This window comes from Mugil cephalus, chromosome 4, assembly GCF_022458985.1.
Source record: "Mugil cephalus isolate CIBA_MC_2020 chromosome 4, CIBA_Mcephalus_1.1, whole genome shotgun sequence".
Classification (NCBI taxonomy): domain Eukaryota; kingdom Metazoa; phylum Chordata; class Actinopteri; order Mugiliformes; family Mugilidae; genus Mugil; species Mugil cephalus.
The window spans coordinates 25,839,806-25,860,211 of NC_061773.1; the positions used below are offsets into that span (position 1 = coordinate 25,839,806).

Here is a 20,406-nt window from a genome sequence, read left to right on the forward strand (position 1 = left end):
AACATTTAGCAAGTAGTATAATCAAATTAATAATAAAATACTCTTCTCTTAAGGAGACCTGAACGTTAACAAAATTAAAAAATGGCATTTTCCAATCCAAGTTCAAAGCCACATCATATATTTTCCAGTATGAAATTGGACATGTATTGTCGAGGACCAACTCTGCCATAACGTAAAATAAATAAATAAATGAATAAAGAAATAAATAAATAGACTTAATTGGCAGTCTGGATGGCATCAGTGCCATATATATACCATAAATATACATCTGGCACTACAGATATATACCATAAATAAATAAATTAATCACCTAATACCTAAATATATATGTCATAAATCATTAAATAAATAGAATTTATGGCATATATTTACGTATTTATTTGTGGAAAATAGCATTTATGGTATATATTTAAGATTTGGTTTATTTAATGATTTTTTTATGGCATATATCTGTGGGCATTTCTTTATTTAATCATTTATTTTTAATTATGGCAGATTTGTTCCTCCATAACGCTTTGCCAGAATTTACGCGTATGAACAAATTTCCAAAAACAGATGAATGATTGCCTCGGCGTGGAAGTCACAAATGAGCGCACTTTCCAGTCTAGCTCCTGAATGCACCATGACGTATCAGGTCAGAAGGCGGTGACAGGACATGCGCATGGAAACCCGCCCCCTGTACAACAACCCCCCTGAAATACAAAATGACTGCGGTGGCTCTTTCACCACAGCGTTAATATTTGTCCGGAGAAACACCGAGGAGGACGAGGGGGGCTTCAAATCCTCACAACTCGACGCTGAAGACTCGTTTTCTCTGCTCTCTCCGCGCTCCAGACTCTTCTCTGCGCGCGTCCCGGGTCCTTTGGTCTTTGGTTGAATCGGCAGGAGGGGGGGACGTAGACCCAAAGCGACATACATTTCACGTTAATTCATTCCTCCACAGCAACAATGGCAGCGCAGGATTTTAATTTCTTGCTTGCGACGGATTCTTACAAGGTGAGTCGGATGCGTTAAAGCGTGTTTTGTGGCGCACGGAGAGCAGTAAACATTGCCGGTGTTTCCAGTAAAGGAGGAAAACCAATAAAAAATGCAGAAAAAAGCACCGAAAGTAAAGCACGAGCTGTTTATTTGTGTTCACTGTACACCTGACAGTTCACACCAGGTATTACGGTATTTATCCTTAGATAATACTGGATATAAACTCCAGTGACCTTTTTTTTTTTCTTTTTTTTTTGTTATTATTGTTAGTTTGAAGGAATTAAATTGCAACATAGTTATACTTTAACTTAAGTGGTCACAGTTAAAGGTTTTTATACCCAGTGGAGAAGTATTTTGTGTCTTAATGTTTCTGATCATTGGTGTTTAAAGGGATCGTTATTAGTTTATTTGTGTTGGTCGCCAATTGTCATTACTTCCTTAATAATAGGAAAACACGTAATAACATCTTGTAATAAGGCCCCACCGACTAATTATAAACACTGTCTGTGGTAGAACTCGTTCTCTCTTTTTGATATGATATTTGATATATATGTGATTTGTTATGTAGCTTTCCAAGTTTCTTAATATGAGTTAACCTCTAACAACCTTTTTTAAAAAAAAAAAACCTGGTAGAACTCTTTTCGAATAATATTGCAGCTAATATGTCAGTATGAACCTTGTACGTCCTGATCCTTTTATTTTTTAACTTGTTTTCCTGAGAAACGAGCCTTTTCTTCTAACTTTCAGTTTCATTTCAGTCCATTTAGCAACTTAAACGCAGGGGTGAGTCATGCCACTGAACGGACGGGTTGTGCTTGCATACCGTATCCAGTGTACAACTCTGTGGTGCGGTAAATGTCAGATGTCACTGCTAGATGTCTCTCGAATGTTTGCACCCCTGGGCCAAATGGCAAACGTTTGGCCGGTGAGCAACCGCCTCTTTTAATTTGCTCCAACGAAAGCGACGCAGGCGACATCAGATTCACCTTTTAGGAACTGATTCGGTCCATTGCAATGAAGTTAATGTTCTAGGTTTTCAGCACTTCACAGAATTCAGCGTTGTTTCATGAAAGAAATTTTGATGAACTCAAGAGAGAACTTAGAGAAAGGAGGGAGGTACTGACATATCAGGGGAGAACTGGCAGCAAACAAGTCACAAGGACTTTAAATCTGTCCAGCTTTACCTGTACTGTCTATGTAATGTTGCATTTTATGAATTGCAATGGTGCAATAACCCATATTTGTGCTAATATTGTGCAATAACTCATGTTCCCTTCATATTCTTGTACAGATTTCAGTACTCCAGACCTGCCATATGCAGTATTTTTCCCATATTCAGTGCTACTATAGAGCAAGAACTTGTGCATATTTTGTATATATATATTTTATGTTTATTTTTTACATTGATGTCTCTATTCTTATTCTAATCGCCTACTTATTCTGCATAGTCTTATAGCCTACATTGCTCTTTTTTTCTGATCGCTGATACACTTTGAGTAGGAGCTGCTGTAACGAAAAGTAATTTCTCCTTGGGATCGATAAAGTGATTCTGATTCTGAACTGCAGCAACAAAACAGAATTTGAAATCATCCCACCTGAAGGTCCGATCTGGCCCGTGGGATGAATCTGTCAAAGTGGGGAAAAATAGAAAGCGTTTCAATGAAAGCAGCTGCTGTTCCCAAATTGGCCACTAGGGGATGTGCTCTTTTAGTAAGAGGCGTGGACATAACACAAAAATGAGACCCTGAACTAAACGGCAGAAAGTCGCAATGCACTAAAATTACACTTAACCTTTCTTCTGTTTTGTAAATGTAAACGTTGTGGTGATGTTCTTGTGCTTCTTTGCACTAAAACAAGAAAGAGATCAATATCGAGCTGTTGTTTATAGGTTATTATTATTATGGTGTTTATAGGCTGTTACGTTACTGGTCCAGCTCAGAAAGTGGCCTGTACGTGGCCCCTGAACTAAAAAGAGTTTGACGCCTCTGGTGCATGTTTTAGGGTGGCACTAAATGTGCCTCGCTGCCCTTATTTGCACACAGTTTTCAGTAGTTATTTTATACCTCGTCTTCTTTGTTGTGGGTCTGAGACATGTGCTTTCAGTCCTCTGTGTGTGCGTCTATAGAGCACAACCGACAATCAAGTTGACTTTTATCCCACAACGCCTGATATCTGCTGTTGCATAATTGGATTCTCGTAGCAGTAATCGGCGTGACGCTGGTCTGCCTGCGTGGCCGCATGCTTTAGCATTTGTTCTTCATGTGACTGGGTGTTTTCATTTTCTACTGGTATTCTCAGTTGCGTAACGTGTGTAATAATTAATCACTATATTCAGTAAGAAAGCCACAGCATCGCAGTCGGAGTGCTGAGCTTTAGTTCACGCAGACTTATTGGGGGCTAATTCGTCCTCGTGCCTCGCTGTGTGCAGCTCCTAATACCTAACTACTCTAAGATCTGTTTAGCAACATGCTAATACCATAAGCATGATGGTTTATTTCTCATTCATTCTCCAGCAGTTGCTACAGGTTGGGTCATAGCAGGAAACGTGATGCTGTTAGTTTTCTGAAGAGGTACAGCCTGAGCTAGCACGTAGGATAATCTGTGGAGGACCAGCTCTGCCATAATTAAAAATAAATAGATAAATTTAAAAAAATAAATAAAAACTTAATGCTATTTATTTATGGAGGACCAGCTCTGCGATAATTAAAAATAAATAGATACATTAAAAAAATAAATAAAAACTTAATGCTATTTATTTACGGAGGACCAACTCTGCCATAATTAAAAATAAATAGATACATTAAAAAAAATAAATAAAAACTAAATGCTATTTATTTATGGAGGACCAGCTCTGCCATAATTAAAAATAAATAGATACATTAAAAAAAAAAAAAAAAAACTACAGATATATGCCATAAATTTATGGAGGACTAACTCTGCCATAATTAAAAATAAATTAATAAATAAATAAATGCCTACAGATGTATTCCATAAATAAATTAATTAATTAATAAACAACTCACTTAATACCTAAAGATATATGCCATGAATAAATTAATACCTAAATATATATATAAATAAATAAATAAATACATGCCTTAAATGCTATTTATTTATTTAATTGTTAATGGTATAATGAGTTATTTATTTATTTAATTTTAATTTTTTTAGTCCTCCATAATAATCAGCCACCTCATACCACCACGTGTTCATCTCAGTATTCTGATTTTCCTCACCGATTTCTGATTAGCAAGGTCCCAGTTTATTTTCTTACTTGAACGCTGCCTTGTTTGTTTGTAATATATCTTTCTTATTTTTTTTATACTTTTATTTTTATTCTTTAGTCCACCCATATGTGCACTGTCTGTGTGATTGTTGAGCGTCTCTGCTGCTGTTAACACTGAGAATTTCCCCATTGTGGGATGAATCAAAGCATCTTATCTTATCTTAAAAATGTTCTTGAAATAGAATAAAGAGACAAAGGACGTTCTTATTCAGCGCTGCTCAGCTGATACAGATTTACGTGATACTATCTGATTCACAAGATGTTCAGCTCAGTATTCTGAGCTACACATTATTATTATTGTTGTTATTATTATTATTATTATCATTACGTAGCGTCACCTAATGGCTTTTTACGAAAGAAATAAATCGTCTGAGTTCCCAGTGAAGATCCCTGATGAGCTCCTGGTAGGTCAGGGTGTCGCTGCTGATTTCCTCATTCATTCAGTTCTGTTCAGCAAGTTTCCAATTCAATTAGTTTCAATCCATGTAGTTTCAGTTTCTGTTTACTGTTCTGTCTAGTCATGTAATAGGTTTTCCCTAAACTAATTTTACCTTTGTTTTTGGAGATTTCTCGTATTTCTATAATATTTTAAATGCTTAAATTTCTGCCTCCTTCCTTGCAGACTGAAAGTATCATTAGACTAGTGGTGGGAAACCAGTCTGTCTATCCAGGAGTATTTATTAAAGCCTTGTCTTCCACTGGCTGGTGTGTTGTTACTGTAGATTATTGAATTTGTATCTGCAAACATCACGTTGCAGCTGACAATCTTCTAGTTTTAGTAAATGAAAATAACTTTTAATGAATACTACTTCGTTTCTGTTCATTTTAGCTGGCGCTGTTTTTGATTTAGTCTTTGTCTTTGACTTCAGACGAAGATGCTAATTATTCATAGTCACAGTAAAGTCATGTTTCATAGTTTTAGTCGGTGAAATGTGTTGACATTTTTGTCGACTTTGTATTATTAGTTGTGGTCAAACTGCAACAAACTCAAACAAACTTGCAATAAATTTAGTCGCTGTTTCATATGTCGTCAGAATTTTGTTTTTTAACCAATTTAATTAAGTTTTTCTATGTAGCGGAAATACACACACAAATACGCTGCACTCTTTGCAGTTCCACATATACCAGAGCTGGACGTCAGCCTGGTGATTAAAGAGACAGCATCCACAAGAAGGATTCATGCCATGAACGACATTCACGGACAGTTTTAGTTTTGTAAATGCTAAATGCTAATCCATTATACACTCTACAGTTTAAATATGTGTTAATAAAATGTAGTAGGGTGTCCTGTGTTGTGTAGGTGCATAGTGAAACTGGTAAAACTTGAAAATGTTTGTGTCTAAGGGAGAAAGTAGTGAGGGGGGATAAAGAAAAACAATGCTAATTCATGATGTAGTGTTGTAAAAGTATCATAATATGAGCTAAACCAAACTGACAAATTTTAATTGGTATGTTTTTTATGTTGTGTACTGTGTACGTTTTACGCATTTGATCTTTTAGAGATGAAGACACGTACCTTTAATGACAATGTTCATTCAAATGTGAACTATCATTAGAGACTCAGCACAGCTGCCAACCCTTTCTTTTGTTTGCTTCTCGGTTTTGTGTTATGGGCGTGTGGTGATGTGCCAGCTGCCATATGGAATTATCCTTTAAGGGATCAATAAAGTAGGTTTGAATTAGAATTTGTGACGTATATGGTATATTATAATGTGAAATAATAATAATCAGAATCAGCATCTCTTTAATGGCCAAGTGTAGAATGAACACAGCAGTTTTACCTGCTGTAACAACACCACATGACGTTAAATAAAAATAAAAGACAAATAAGAACTGGAGACATTCAGTGAAGCAATGAACGGGGGGGGGGGGACTGCTCTGGTTCTCTGGTGGTTCTGGTCCTGATGGACCTGAACCAGCGACCTGATGGGAGCGTTGTGAACAGGGGGCGATGGGGGCGATGATCGTTACATGAGTCACGCACACTAATTGTTTTCGGTAGGCAGGAAGATTAAACTTGATCGCACAAAAGATACAAACAAAGACATAAAACAGTGTAATATTAAGGATGAAATGAGGAAATAAAGACCAATAAAGAGCGATGCAACTGGGGCTAGTTTGGGGGAAGCTTTTTTTTTATTATTATTATCATTATTATTGTTGTTAATTTTTGGAAACATTTTGTGGATCGTCTTCGTTAATTTTTTTGAACAGGTTCAATATCATGACTGTTTAATGGCTGATTGGTGCAAAGCTGTTACTTCCCCACGAATTTTACTCATTAAAAGGTTTTCCTCAGTTATTATTGATTCAATTTAGGTTTTTTTTTTTCATATAATATTAATAATAATAAAAATCTTAAGCGGTTATCGTGGCTGTTCTCCCTCTGGTTACGCTTCAAGTCCTTTCACAATACAAATCTGTTTGATGCGATTAGAAAGCAATGAAAGAATTTCACCAGCTCCCGCGCTGTGTTCTTGGCCTCGGCCGTGCACGCTAACAGGATGTGCATGATTTGTGTTTGTTTCCTCAGATCACACACTACAAGCAGTACCCGCCGAACATCAGCAAAATCTACTCCTACTTCGAATGCAGGCGCAAGAAAGGCTCCCAGTTCAGTGAAGTGGTGTTCTTTGGTCTTCAGTATCTGCTGAAGAAGTACCTCACAGGTACGTCGTCCTCTGATCTCAGAGGAAGGAGTAAGGGAGAGACTCCTAAAGGGCAACAACGCTTTGATCAGCGGCACCAGGCATCAGGCATCACCTTTACCTGCCTCCCGCTTACTTCCAGTTTAATTCAGGTTTTTTTTTACTGGCAAAGACGACAGTATGTGACGGTGTTATCAGTGTCATCCAGAGCTGTATATTAATATACAGTGGGGGAAATAAGTATTTGATCCCCTGCTGAATTTGTAAGTTTGCCCACTTCCATAGAAATGATCAGACTCTGGTTTTTATGGTTGTTTACTGGTTATGGGTATAGACAGAATATCAATCGAAAATGCATAAAAAACACACAATCTAAAAGTTATAAATTGTTATGTATTTTATTAAGGGAAATAAGTATTTGATCCCCAACAATTCACTTAGAATTCAGGCTCCTACAGATTTGCTGGTGCGCATGTGGCACACAGCTGTGCTCAGTCAACTAATTACCAATACTCCTGATCTTAACTCGTCATGTATATAAAGCACACCTGCTCTAAGAATCAGTTTCTTACATTCCAACTTCTACAGCACCATGGGCAAGACCAAAGAGCTGTCAAAAGATGTCAGGGACAAGATTGTAGACCTGCACAAGGCTGGTATAGGTTACAAAACCATCAGCAAAAGGCTTGGTGAGAAGGTGACAACTATTGGTGCCATTATTCGCAAGTGGAAGACCCATAAAAGGACCATCAACTGTCCTCGGTCTGGAGCTCCCCGCAAAAATCTCGCCTCATGGAGTGAGGATGATGATGAGAAAGGTGAGGGAGCAGCCTAAAACAACACGGCAGGAGCTTGTTAATGATCTGGAAGCAGTTGGGACCTCCGTCACCAAGAAAACAGTTGGCAACACACTGCGCCGTTATGGATTGAACTCTTGCAGTGCCCGCAAGGTCCCCCTGCTCAAGAAGGCACATGTACAGGCCCGCCTTAAGTTTGCCAGTGAACATCTAAATGACTCAGAGAAGGCTTGGGAGAAAGTGCTGTGGTCTGACGAAACCAAAGTTGAGCTATTTGGCATTAACTCGACCCGCCGTGTTTGGAGGATGAAAAAACGTGAGTATGACCCAAAGAACACCATACCCACGGTTAAGCATGGAGGTGGAAACATCATGTTTTGGGGCTGTTTTTCAGCAAAGGGTACAGGGAAACTTCACCGCATTATGGGGCCAATGAATGCAGCCATGTACTGTAACATCTTGGACAAAAACCTTCTTTCCTCAGCAAGAACACTGAAGATGCCTCGTGGGTGGGTTTTCCAACATGACAATGACCCAAAACATACTGCCAGGACAACAAAGGAGTGGCTCAAGAAGAAGCATATTAAGGTCATGGAGTGGCCTAGTCAGTCTCCAGACCTTAACCCGATCGAAAACCTGTGGAGGGAGCTGAAGCTCCGAGTTTCCAAGAGGCAGCCAAGAAACTTGAAGGATTTAGAGACTGTCTGTAAAGATGAATGGGCCAAAATCCCTCCTGCGCTGTGTGCAAACCTGGTGACCAACTACAAGAAACGTCTCATCGCTGTGCTTGCCAACAAAGGTTTCTCTACAAAGTACTGACTTGTGTTGTGCTTGGGGATCAAATACTTATTTCCCTTAATAAAATACATAACAATTTATAACTTTTAGATTGTGTGTTTTTTATGCATTTTCGACTGATATTCTGTCTATACCCATAACCAGTAAACAACCATAAAAACCAGAGTCTGATCATTTCTGTGGAAGTGGGCAAACTTACAAATTCAGCAGGGGATCAAATACTTATTTCCCCCACTGTATATATGTAAAGTAACACTGTAATTTGAGTTCGTACGGATGTTAGGCGGGATGTGTGTGTCTCTGGATCTGTCTGAACTGGCTGGTGTGTGTTTTCTCTCCAGGCCAAGTTGTCACAGAGGAGAAGATTCAGGAGGCGAAGCTCTTCTACCAGATGCACTTCAAACAGGCCGTGTTCGACGAGGAGGGCTGGAGGAAAGTCCTCGAGGTACGCGACCGTTCTCCTCCGGTTCCTCTGAGAGAGAGAAGGACGCGCCGTCTTTTATCGTGGTAAATAAAATGTGGTTTTTATTTTGTCAGAAACACGATGGTCGTCTTCCCATCCGGATCAAAGCCGTCCCCGAGGGCAGGATCATACCCAGAGGCAACGTGCTCTTCACCGTGGAAAACACCGATCCCAATTTCTACTGGCTGCCAAACTACATTGAGGTAAACGACGAAAGGTTTAAATTAACAGACATACGCTGATGACTCAAAGTATTACTGACCACCTCTACCTGCACAGCTTCCTGTGATAGTTTAACAGCATTTAGCATCTTTGTCTTTAGATTGGTGCACCTGCAACAAGTTGTTTCAGAAAAAAAGCAAAAAAAAGCAGATGCAGTTAAAACTTAAGCCATAAATATTGGAAAGCTACTCTTTAACTTGAGTTTTACGAGTCCGGAGAAAAACGTTAATGATTAAATTACTGGACAAAGTTGCAGCAAAGAACGGACTGGAACTAAAATGAACTGACAGTAAAATAAAGTTCTCAGTAATTCACAGACACGAAAGTTCATCTTGAATTATTCTTCAAAAGTGCTGTCCAAAAGAATAAAACCTCCAGCTTTTTTCAAAGAAAACTCAATTTACGATTTAATTGCCTTAGAAATAAATTGCAAATGACAAAGTCCCATAAGACTGGACCATGTTTGACCGTGTCCGACTGAGCTGTGGGACATTTAGTAATAGTTGTTTGTGTTGTTGGAGTCAAAGTAACGTTATTGTCAGTTTCTTCACATGTACCAGACAAACAAAGCAACTAAAAAAAAATAACGTTTCTTCTATCCCACAGTGAAGAGGAAAAATGCACTATGCAACTAAAGTGCATAGTTAAAGATGCATTGCGATAAGATAAAATAAAAGGTTCCCAGTGTATATGCAGACATAGCAGCAGGTAGAGGTTGTAAACATCAGGCGACCTGGGACAGAAAACTTTCTGCATATGAATAAACCCCCTCATCTTTAGATGATTATTTTAACTCTGCAAAAACAAAACAAAACAAAACCACGTCTCTGTAGAGTCAGAATTTTGTCTTCTTCTTCTACTTCAAATGGCTGTTGCCTGAAGTTGCAGTGAATCGTGCATTGTGGATTTTTGGGGAGTTGGTATTAAGGAGATCCAACAAAAACAAAATCACAAAACAGAATCCTTAGAGTCCACTCAGGCGAAGGCTGCACCAAGACAACGACGACAAACACCGAGCGGAGCATTTAAATAAGACAAGTTTCCTTTAGACGTCGTCAAGGTGTAAAATATTACAGATGCTCGTCCCTACTTAATGCTAATATTGCTGCACTGTTTCATTGTCTTTCTCTTGTGTATTTATTGTTGTACCACCCTCTCTCTGCTGGCTTCAGACCATGTTGGTCCAGATGTGGTATCCTATCACAGTCGCCACCATATCCAGGGAGTTTAAGAAGATTCTGGCCAAACACCTCAGCGCTACCTCGGGGAGCCTCGAAGGCCTGGACCTGAAGCTGCACGACTTCGGCTACAGAGGAGTCTCCTCACAGGAGGTCAGGACGACTGTAGATCACAGGTGTCAAACATGTGGCCCGTGGGCCAAAAAGCGGCCGGCCGGAGGGTCCGATCTGGCCCAGCGCGGCAAAAATGAAACTGAAGACATTAACTGCAAATTTTCCAATAAAATTTACTACTTTTCCTTTCACACAGTTTGAGTAAGAGCTGTGGACATAAGAACATTGAGACATACAGAAATTGCACTTCTTTTTCTTAAGAAACATCTGGTTGTAAGATTTTGTAATAGGGCAGGTCATTAAATGTGAACACTTTCATAATGTACTTCTTTGTGCTGAAACAAACGGAAACGTTTGAAGTTGTCATTATTTGAAGGTCTGGCCTCCTTGAGATCATGTTGTTCTGTACGTGGCCCCTGAACTAACATGAGTTTGACGCCCCTGGTGTAGATGGTTCACGATTAGCGGTAGCAACGTAGCAACGTAGCAGCGTAGCAGGGCGTCTCCATTACACCACGGTAGAGATTTTGTAATGGAAGATTTGATACAGTATCACTGTGGTTAGAACGAATGAAAAGAAGTCCTGTAGTTATATCTGCCCGTGTACATGGCTCTGCCCTGTCTGCTGGTGATAGCAACTTATTGTGTAATATTGTGCACATCAGTGATTATAGGCACAAAGGTTATATTAAGATGAATGGAAGTCAGAGGCAAAGCCTTATGTAATCGGTAGAGATTCAGATGGTAAATCCGTCTTCTGTTCAGGCTGAGACGGCGAAATAAAAGTCTCATCAGTTAAGTAGACAAATGATGAAAATATGAAAGTGTAGGAGTCTTCGTTTAGGATGTGACACGTGAAACTGTCATGATTTGTTGAAAAAAGACACTGATGCGTAGTATTTTCAGGCGTATATAGTTATATATAATATTTTTACTTACTGTTACAATATCAATAAAAAAAATACCACGTAGACAGTCACTTCAGGTGAAATGATGGATGATTTTTATCTCTACGTGCAGTCTGCAGCATTAGGTGGAGCCGCTCACCTAGTGAATTTCTGCAGTACGGACACAGTAGCCGGGCTGCTAATGGCTCAACGATATTACAGCTGCCCGATGGCCGGTTTCTCCATCCCAGCAGCCGAGCACAGGTAGGTTCCTCTCTCTGTCTTTCAGTAAATGTGGCAACGTCACAATCAGTCTGAAAACACTCTTTCACGTGCCTTTGTTATTTATTAAAATCATTAAATGTAGCATAAATGCGGCCCGTTAGCTACTCATCCCCCCCCTCGTTGTGTCTCGTCATCCAGCACCATCATCTCGTGGGGGAGGAGCCGGGAGAAGGAGGCGTTTGAGCGCGTCCTGGACCAGTTCACCTCGGGGCCGGTGTCCGTCGTCAGCGACAGCTACGACATCTTCAACGCCTGTAAACACATCTGGGGAGAAAAGCTGAAGGAGCGCGTCATGGAGCGCAGCCAGGACTCCTGTCTGGTCATCAGGCCGGACTCTGGAGACCCAGCGGAGACTCTCATTGAGGTGAGTGACGGGGGCTGGACCAGTGCTGTGATTTCTGCCTTTCACTTTGGCATCACCTGGGTCTCGTTGCATCTTCTTGGCTGTAATTACGCCTCCAAGCTGCAAACTGTCGTGACCTGAGGTGATGCTTTCTTTCCTGCTGTCCGTCCCTAAACCTGTACGTCCTGTTGAAGTTTACACAACGTTAACGAAGGACATTAAGACGAAGTGATTAGAATTTAGTGCTCGAAGGCCACAACTGAAGAACTGTCTCAAAAATATGTCTAGCTATCTGCAGGATTCCTATGCAAGTATGGAAAGTGTAGAAAAGTAAGAAAATAAATACATAAATAAAGGGATCGATGTGCATTGTTCATGTGCAACTTACAAGAAAAAAAAAACTGATGTGTATGAGCTACTTTGCCGAGCTTTAAGCTTTAACTTTTCTAGTGACATAACAGCATCTATATTAAGATTAATTCCATAATTTATTTACGTAATACACAACTCTTTACTCAAATGCCCTGGTGTCCTAATTTAACTGGTTAGTGGACACATGAATCTTTACTGGGAACAACCACAGCTACACACATTATGCTTTTGTGTTGTTTGTCTCTTTGCGTTTATATGTAAGATTCTAATCCTGATTAATTTTCTTTAAATATGAAATAGCAAATACTCTTTTCCTGGAAGTGTTGTCTTTACTTTCCTCCTGTTCACTGGTGGTTCACAGCCTCATGTCATCCATTTTAAGAACGTGGCTGATGATACAACGCAGGTCCAGATGTATCCAGCTTAACGTGGCAACAGTAACTAAAAATTATCTAAATGTTAATTGTAGGTCATCAAAATCCTGGAGGAGTGTTTTGGCTGTTCTCTGAATTCTATGGGATACAAGGTGCTGCCTTCCTACCTGCGAATCATCCAAGGAGATGGCATCGACCTCAAGTCAGTAGATGAGGTAAGAGAGAGTTGTCAGCACACAAACCTCAGCCTGTTCCCTGCACATTATTCCACCACTGACATGCAGCATCAGCCTCAGTGATTATACCTGTGCAGGACAAATTACACCACGGAGACGGGAGGATGCATTTTTAATATTTGTTTATTGATTCTCGCACTAACTTGTCAATTGCTGTGTTACCTTCTGATTATATTCATTTGATGTCTGCTGTTTATTGCACTCCAAGTGGAGTTGCACCTGCAATGACAATAAAGTTCTTTACATCTGTCTTGAACATGCACAGCTTTTACATTTTCAGGTTATGTTACATTGGTCGGCCACAACATTAAAACCACTGACAGTAGAGGTGAATAACACTGACTAAACTTTTGGTTACTTAGACATGTAGACCAGACCTCGTAGCAATGACACTCGTTGATGGCAGCAGGATGCAGCCTGACACAGGCTTGTGAATCTAATCTAAGTGGATCCAATAGTTTCCCAGCAGAACTTTGTATTGCCCCACGATGATATCAATGTTATTCACCTGTCAGTGGTTTTAATGTTGTGGCTGATCGGTGTATTTATTGTCTTTCAGCACAGCCAACTCTCTTATCCTTAATTTGAGTGGAAACCACCAAGTGTATAAATATGGACAGTGGGACTGCTCCTTTTAAATTGAAGCTAGTAGAGCTCCCCCTGGTGTCTGGCTGCAGTAAAGGTCATAAGCTCCACCTCCTCCATGTTAGTTAATGGGATTTAGGCCTAAACTTAAACAAATACATGTCAATGTATTTTTTTTCAACAATAGTTTCTCTCATTTTAAATTAGTTAATATAATATTGATGTATGTGTCATTTTTTTTGGATAAGTTTTGTTTTAGTTTGTTATTTGATGCTAAAGAAACAGGATGTGATGTCATGGCGACCACTGGTTACCATGCCAACTGTTCTGTAAAGTGGTCCTGTGAGGAAAAAAATTTTAAAATAAGTATAGTACGTAATAAAACATTTTATTTGTAAGTGGTGGAGGAAAATAGCGTCAGTCTGGCCAGTGCAAGGAAGCGGGAACACGTTGTACATATTTATATACAGTCTATGCTGGAAACAGTGCGTTACTCTGAAATATTATCGTTTGTGTCCTTTCTCTCTGTCGTGTAGATTCTCCTGAAGCTGAGCGATGAAGGCTGGAGTGCGGAGAACGTTTTCTTTGGTTGTGGCAGTTCTTTGCTTCAGAAACTCAATAGAGATACACTTAACTGTGCCTTTAAGTGTAGCTATGTGGAGACCAATGGCAAAGGGGTAAGTGGCTCTGTTTGAATCCAGGTTTAAACAAATACATGTTTCGCCTCATGACTGACGGTCGTAAGCCTGTAATGTATAACGCAGGTGAAGGTGACGCTAAAAAGAACAACAGCTTGAACTCATTTTTTTGCTGTAACTCTAACAAAATAAATGCACTTTTGTTCAGAACAATAAAAATTGGCAGCATTGTTTTTAAAAGCGACTTCACTTCTCACACAGCTACAGTAACTTTGTTATTAGAACACAGTTGTAAAATATAAAATAATGGATGCACTTACGCAACGTTGTGCAGTTTTACATGTTGGACTGGAGACTTTTTTTTTTTGAGTAGGGCCCAACCGATATGGATTTTTTTGGGGCCGATACCAATGCCGATATTCGGGCATAAAAAATTCCAATAAACGATAAACGACTGATTAAATTTTTAAATTTTAAGGCAAAATACATGCTTTTGGTAGCTTAAATATAGTTCAACACTTGTAACCAAGATAAAAATTGAATGTCGAACATTTTACTATTTTTAAATACTTTTATATTATCAGAACTTGTGAAGAACAAGCAGAATATGAACATTTGGAACATAAAATAAATCCGAAGCATTGTAAATATGAGCCGTGACCGTGGAGCGTGACATGAAAGGAGTCGGAGCGTCCTGTACTGGATGCGTAACACAAGGACGTCATTTCTAAGAAAAACACCACATTTCCTGCCTTTTATTAGTGTCTATAACCGATTATTCTCTTATGGCTATAATCTGAGTCTTGAGTTCAACTTAAGGACCAACTTCAGTTAAATTCGTCATAGACTTGGAGGCTCGTGACTTTCGTTCAGAACTTGTCCGCTGAGGCTGTGAAGTCCATTTTTCCACAGCTGATAAAACCCGTTTTCTACCTCCTTCCAGATGGATGTGTACAAGCAGCCGGTGACCGACCCGTCCAAGGGGTCAAAGAGGGGCCGGTTATCGCTGAGAAGAAACTCTGATGGATTCTTAGAGACAGTAGAGAAAGGAGCTGGAAAACCTGAGGAGGTTCGTTACATCGCTTCAGTTTTACTGACATTAAATTTTATTTCATGAACTACAGATTGTGTTATTTGTTCCTTCTGAATATTTGGCAGCTTTTTCTGTACAGGTCAATATTATAGATGTAACGATGCATCGCGAGGCTGTTTAAAAATCAGCTTGAGGTGAAAAATTAATCGTGATGCCCTTTTTAAACAGCAGAGGGCGTAATCCAGCTTTGAGTTCACTTAAAAAACATAAATCCCAAACTAGAAACACATGTTAGCGTTAGTTTGTTTAATTTGTATCATTCATTTAGTTATTTTAATATGGGATTTTTATCCATTTATTTATTTGTTTATTTATTTTTTAAGATAAACTAAAGTTTCAGTTGCACTTATAAGAAGAGGACTAATGTTTTGTATTGCACAGTTTTCGTTCCCTCAGACAAATAAAAAGGGATTCTCTTTAATTTGTTAATATAAAATATCATTCCCAGTTTTTATGCACCTAAATATACACGATTCATTACATAGTTTGTGTTTTGAAGTTACATCCTACCTCAGAAATGTGTTTTTTTGTCTGACAGATAATTTGTTGTCTGCAAGCTCATTCTGTTAATGAGAATCGTATCGTTAACATCGATATTTTTATTAGTATCAGTAAGTAGGACTGGGCGGTATCACGTTTTTTGTTGTTTTTTTTTTTCATGCACAATCACATTTTTACAACATTTTCTACTGGTTGAGGGAGGAATTAAGGCAGTAGATTGACTAAGGATGGAATAATTTACTGTGATGACGAGTAAATATTGTAGAATAATCCCACACTAGTAGTAAAACAGGTTTGCATGACCCCGTGTTAGCAGCAAAAATTATCATCAACATGAAATGAAGAAACAGGGACAATTATGCTTTCATTTATTTTGACATATTTATTCATATTTAAACTTGTCTGTGATGTCAATAGCAGTACAACCGGCTACCGTAATAACTGTAGTATGCGCGCAACATTTTTGTTTCTCATTCATGAAAATCTAAAACTGGGGACATTTTCAGGGACAGCTTTATCCATGGGACAGTTCATCTAAAACGGGGACTGTCCCCAGATATTAGGGGACGTCTGGTCACACTAACAAAAAAGACCTTTCCATCTTCACCACGTCTCCCAGTGACACAGTCGCACCGTGTGTGTTTAGAAGCGCTACATCGAAAACAATCAAATGCACCGTTATGCCGGTGTATTTAAATAAAAATAAAAATATCATAATGATACATAATACCAGTGTTCACTATGAACCGTTTACCATCCAGCCCTACCAGTACGTGTCGAACATGGGAACTAGAAAATGAAAATGGGACTAAAATTCACCTTAATCTCTCCCACATCTAAACTGTCGTGTGCTCTGTGCTCTCTAGGATCTGTTGGTGACCGTGTTTGAGAACGGGAGCCTGGTGCGGGACTACTCCCTGGAGGAGATCAGGAAGAACGCCCGACTGCGGGACGAGGAGCTGCACCCGACTCTGCACAACCACGAACAGGAGCTGCTGCACAATCACATCATGAACGGGATCCATTAGAGCCGCGACGCCTCCTCTCAGACAGCGTTTAACGATGGTCGCGCTGGAAGGACCGCGGCGTTTTCTGAACGTCACCCGCTTCACGGAGGGCGGCGCCAAAACACTCTTTACGTTGCCACCGAGTACTAACGACTAACACCACCTGCACCAGAGAAGCCAGTGATTTCGTTGCTTTGAGGTAGATCAGCTTCTTTGACGCCCACTCAGCACAAAAGACGCTGCAGGACCGTGTTACACTGTACAGAACAGAAGCTCAGGGTCACACACAACTTAGTTTTCTTTTTCTTTATTTTTATCCGGATTTGATGTCGCTCCTCGAGGCAACAACACAAATCTGTTCAAATATACTCGACTTCCTTACGATTCATTTGTGTCTGTGTTAATACTGGAATTCATAAAAAAAAAAACTTTAATGATATTATTGATGATTAAATAGTGTTAAATCATCAGAGCACTTGGTGGGACGTGTTACATTTCAGGTCCATGTCTTCCCACTTCACCGTTATTTAATCCAACAAACCTCCAACAAACGCACACTTCAGATGTCGTGCACTGTCTCTAGACAACATGGATACTCACAACTACTAAAACAACGCGTCTTCTCTCACACTTTGCACCGAATCGTCAGGTGAAACCACGGCTGAGCTGTTCCACAAAGAGCCAGCGTCCAACGTTCAGTAAATAAACCACAACACTGACACGTTGTGTAAAACATGTACAACATTGTGGTGATGCACTGCCAAAATAATAATAATTAGGTTTTATGGGAATTAGCCCTTTACATGTCTGCCACACACATATATATATATATTATATAGCTGCACGCTGAGGATGTTATGAAATAAATACAATAAATGAAATGAAATCATTTGATAATAATAAGTTTCCCCTAATTATTGTTTGGTTTGAGTATTTTACACGACCTGACCTGACTAATCGTTTTATTTAAACACTCGGTTTTTTTCTGACGCGTCAGAAAAGGTTGGAAACTGGTGAAGTGAAGCTTTGTCTCCACTGACACGTTTTGTCCGGTGTCTCGTTTCCAAATCCACATAAACACTAAAGCTGCCACTGTTGTTGTTGTCTCATGTTGTGGTGAGATATCTTCTGGAGAAAAGCATCATGGGAGGGTCAGTGTGTAACTGTGGGTCTTTTAGAGTTTAACGTAGTTCACAGGCGTCATAGTTCATAGTTTTCAGGTCTAAAATCAACATAACCAGTCACCAGACGGCAAAGATTCTTCTAAATATTATATATACAACTGAGTAAACTTTAAAACTTGTCATAATTCGTCAAATCTAAGTAGAAACAAAAACTTAAAATGGTTAAATCCTCACTCACACACGTCTTTATGTTAAATAACTAATAAAGAGGAGGAGGAACATAGTTTGGAGCAGGTCATGTGATCTGGATTTAACGCCCTTCCTTCCTTAAAAGATGTGATGTCATGTTTGTAATTAGTTGAAAGTGATTTAAATAAACATCTGTCATAATTATCTCAATTTAACACAAAGAACACAATCAAAACTCATTTCGAATGAGCTCGTTTTATTATTGTTTAGATAATTAGAAGGTAGTTGTTGGTTATATAATTGACATTTTAGTCAGATCTAGACATTTTTATTAATAAGTGATTGTTTCCATAATAAATAAATATGGATTTTATAAAGACATGATCATAAGGAACATAAAAAATACATATATTTTACTTTAAAAAAAAAAACGTATGCAAGCTTTATCCCATGGACGTCAAAAGACCCTCAATTATATATTGACCCATGTTATATTTTAATGTCAACACCTTTAGAGACACACAGGGTCTCTCACAGCAGGACGACACCACAGAACCACTGTGTTGTAGGTGCCGGTTTGACTTCTTGGTGCTATTTTTGATGCAGTAAAGACTCGTACAGAACATGTGCATCGTCTGTCTTCAGATTTAAATAGCGCTGTAGTGCATCTCTTAGGTAATATTGACAAAAACAGATTTCTAATGTGGAGATGTAACGACTGAAAAGCTCGTTTAAAGGTGCTGCCAGTCATTTACTCTCTCTGTAGTAACACCACCCAAACACTAGTCGGCGCTGTGTCTTTTTTTTTTTTTCTACTTCCTGCTTCACTTCCAACATTTTGATTTGAGACTGCAGGTCAGAGCCTTTCAGATGACTGCACGTTCATAAACATACATACACACTGTTGGACAGTATTCGTTTTTGACTGATCCGCATCTTTTTTTCAAATTATAGATAGATAGATAGATAGATAGATAGATAGATAGATAGATAGATAGATAGATAGATAGATAGATAGATAGTCGGCGCTGTGTCTTTTTGCCAGTTTTAGTTTCTACTTCCTGCTTCTCTTTCAACAACAGAGACTGAAGCTTTCGCCAAAATCAGAAGAGTCGTACTAATGCCTGTATCTCTGAACCTCTTTAAGTTAACCTTTCCTCCGCGTGTTCCATCTTTATTGATCCAAAACAAACAACTAAAATTGTGGAGATGAAGAAGCAGCCAGAAATACTACAGCAGAAACCACACTACTACTACTACTACTACTACTACCACGTGGACCAATCACAGCTCAGTGTAGTTTGCCGTCAGGGCCTGGGCTGTCGTTGTAGAAGTGTAAACCACCTGTAAGTTTTCACATCTAAATAAATAAATAAATAAATAAATAAATAAAATATAACCACAGTAACACGGAGCGTTTTCAGAACACATCAGCTCTTAAAACCTGTTTAATCCCACTTTTTTGGAAGCTCCTGAAGTGTTAGTTTGACTTTAGCTAATTAAAGTTTTAAAATGAAAGAATACGGTGTCTCCTATAACTTTTGTCAATATCATGTAACGAGTGTTAATGGTCACATCACTCGGCCTCTTTACTTACAGCATGAATTTATTTATTTCAGGGAGAAAATTGGGATTAAATGGTGAAAAATGTTCGAATTAGGAGGAAGGAAAAAGTTGTTGTTTACCTGGTACAGAGTGGGTTTCTTTTACTTCCTTTGGACTTTGATTTAACTGCCTCGTCTTTCGTTTGTGCAAATACTAAATGTGACCTCGCCGTGCGCTGCGTTGTGGGATAAATATACTGGATGACATGACGCGGTGTTGACACTTGTTCTGTTCGAGGCATCTTTTAGTGGAATCACACAAACATCCCACAGGTTCCTGTTGTGGAGTGTGTGAACGGTGTCTTTACTGCTGTAACCAACGTGTTAAGTTCACAGTTTCTTTTGATTCGGGCCGGTAGCTGATTGGTCGACCTCAGTGAAGGCGGACGCCGTTGATCCGCTGACGAATTAAAACACTAAACCAGAAACGTCCTTCGCCACAGTCGTAGTGTGTGCGTTGATTAAATGATGCCAAAGCTGCTGTGTTTGTCTGTGGAGGATCAGTTTCTTCTGAAGTGTTTTTATTATTTTTATTTTGTTTTTATGTTAGTGTGTCTTTATTTCTTCCTTCCTTTCAGATTCAGCAACAAATTCTGCGAAAATCATTTTAATTTCAGACTGTTTTATTGTGTTTTAATAAGTTTTGTAAAATTAAAACAAAAAAAAAATACTTGTGAGTCGTTT

The 20,406-nt window shown here is 39.1% G+C and overlaps 1 protein-coding gene across 1 annotated transcript; it reads left to right on the forward strand.

Annotated features, from left to right (window-relative positions):
- The first annotated feature begins 667 nt into the window (after positions 1–667).
- On the forward strand, positions 668–19,007 carry nampt2 (nicotinamide phosphoribosyltransferase 2). The gene is made up of 11 exons (XM_047583618.1): positions 668–996; positions 6,798–6,933; positions 8,849–8,952; positions 9,045–9,173; positions 10,365–10,523; positions 11,505–11,635; positions 11,795–12,020; positions 12,841–12,960; positions 14,103–14,243; positions 15,148–15,273; positions 16,665–19,007. Exons 1-11 carry the CDS (start codon positions 949–951, stop codon positions 16,824–16,826), a joined length of 1,482 nt encoding a protein of 493 aa, XP_047439574.1. The 5' UTR covers positions 668–948; the 3' UTR covers positions 16,827–19,007.
- The last annotated feature ends 1,399 nt before the right edge of the window (positions 19,008–20,406 follow it).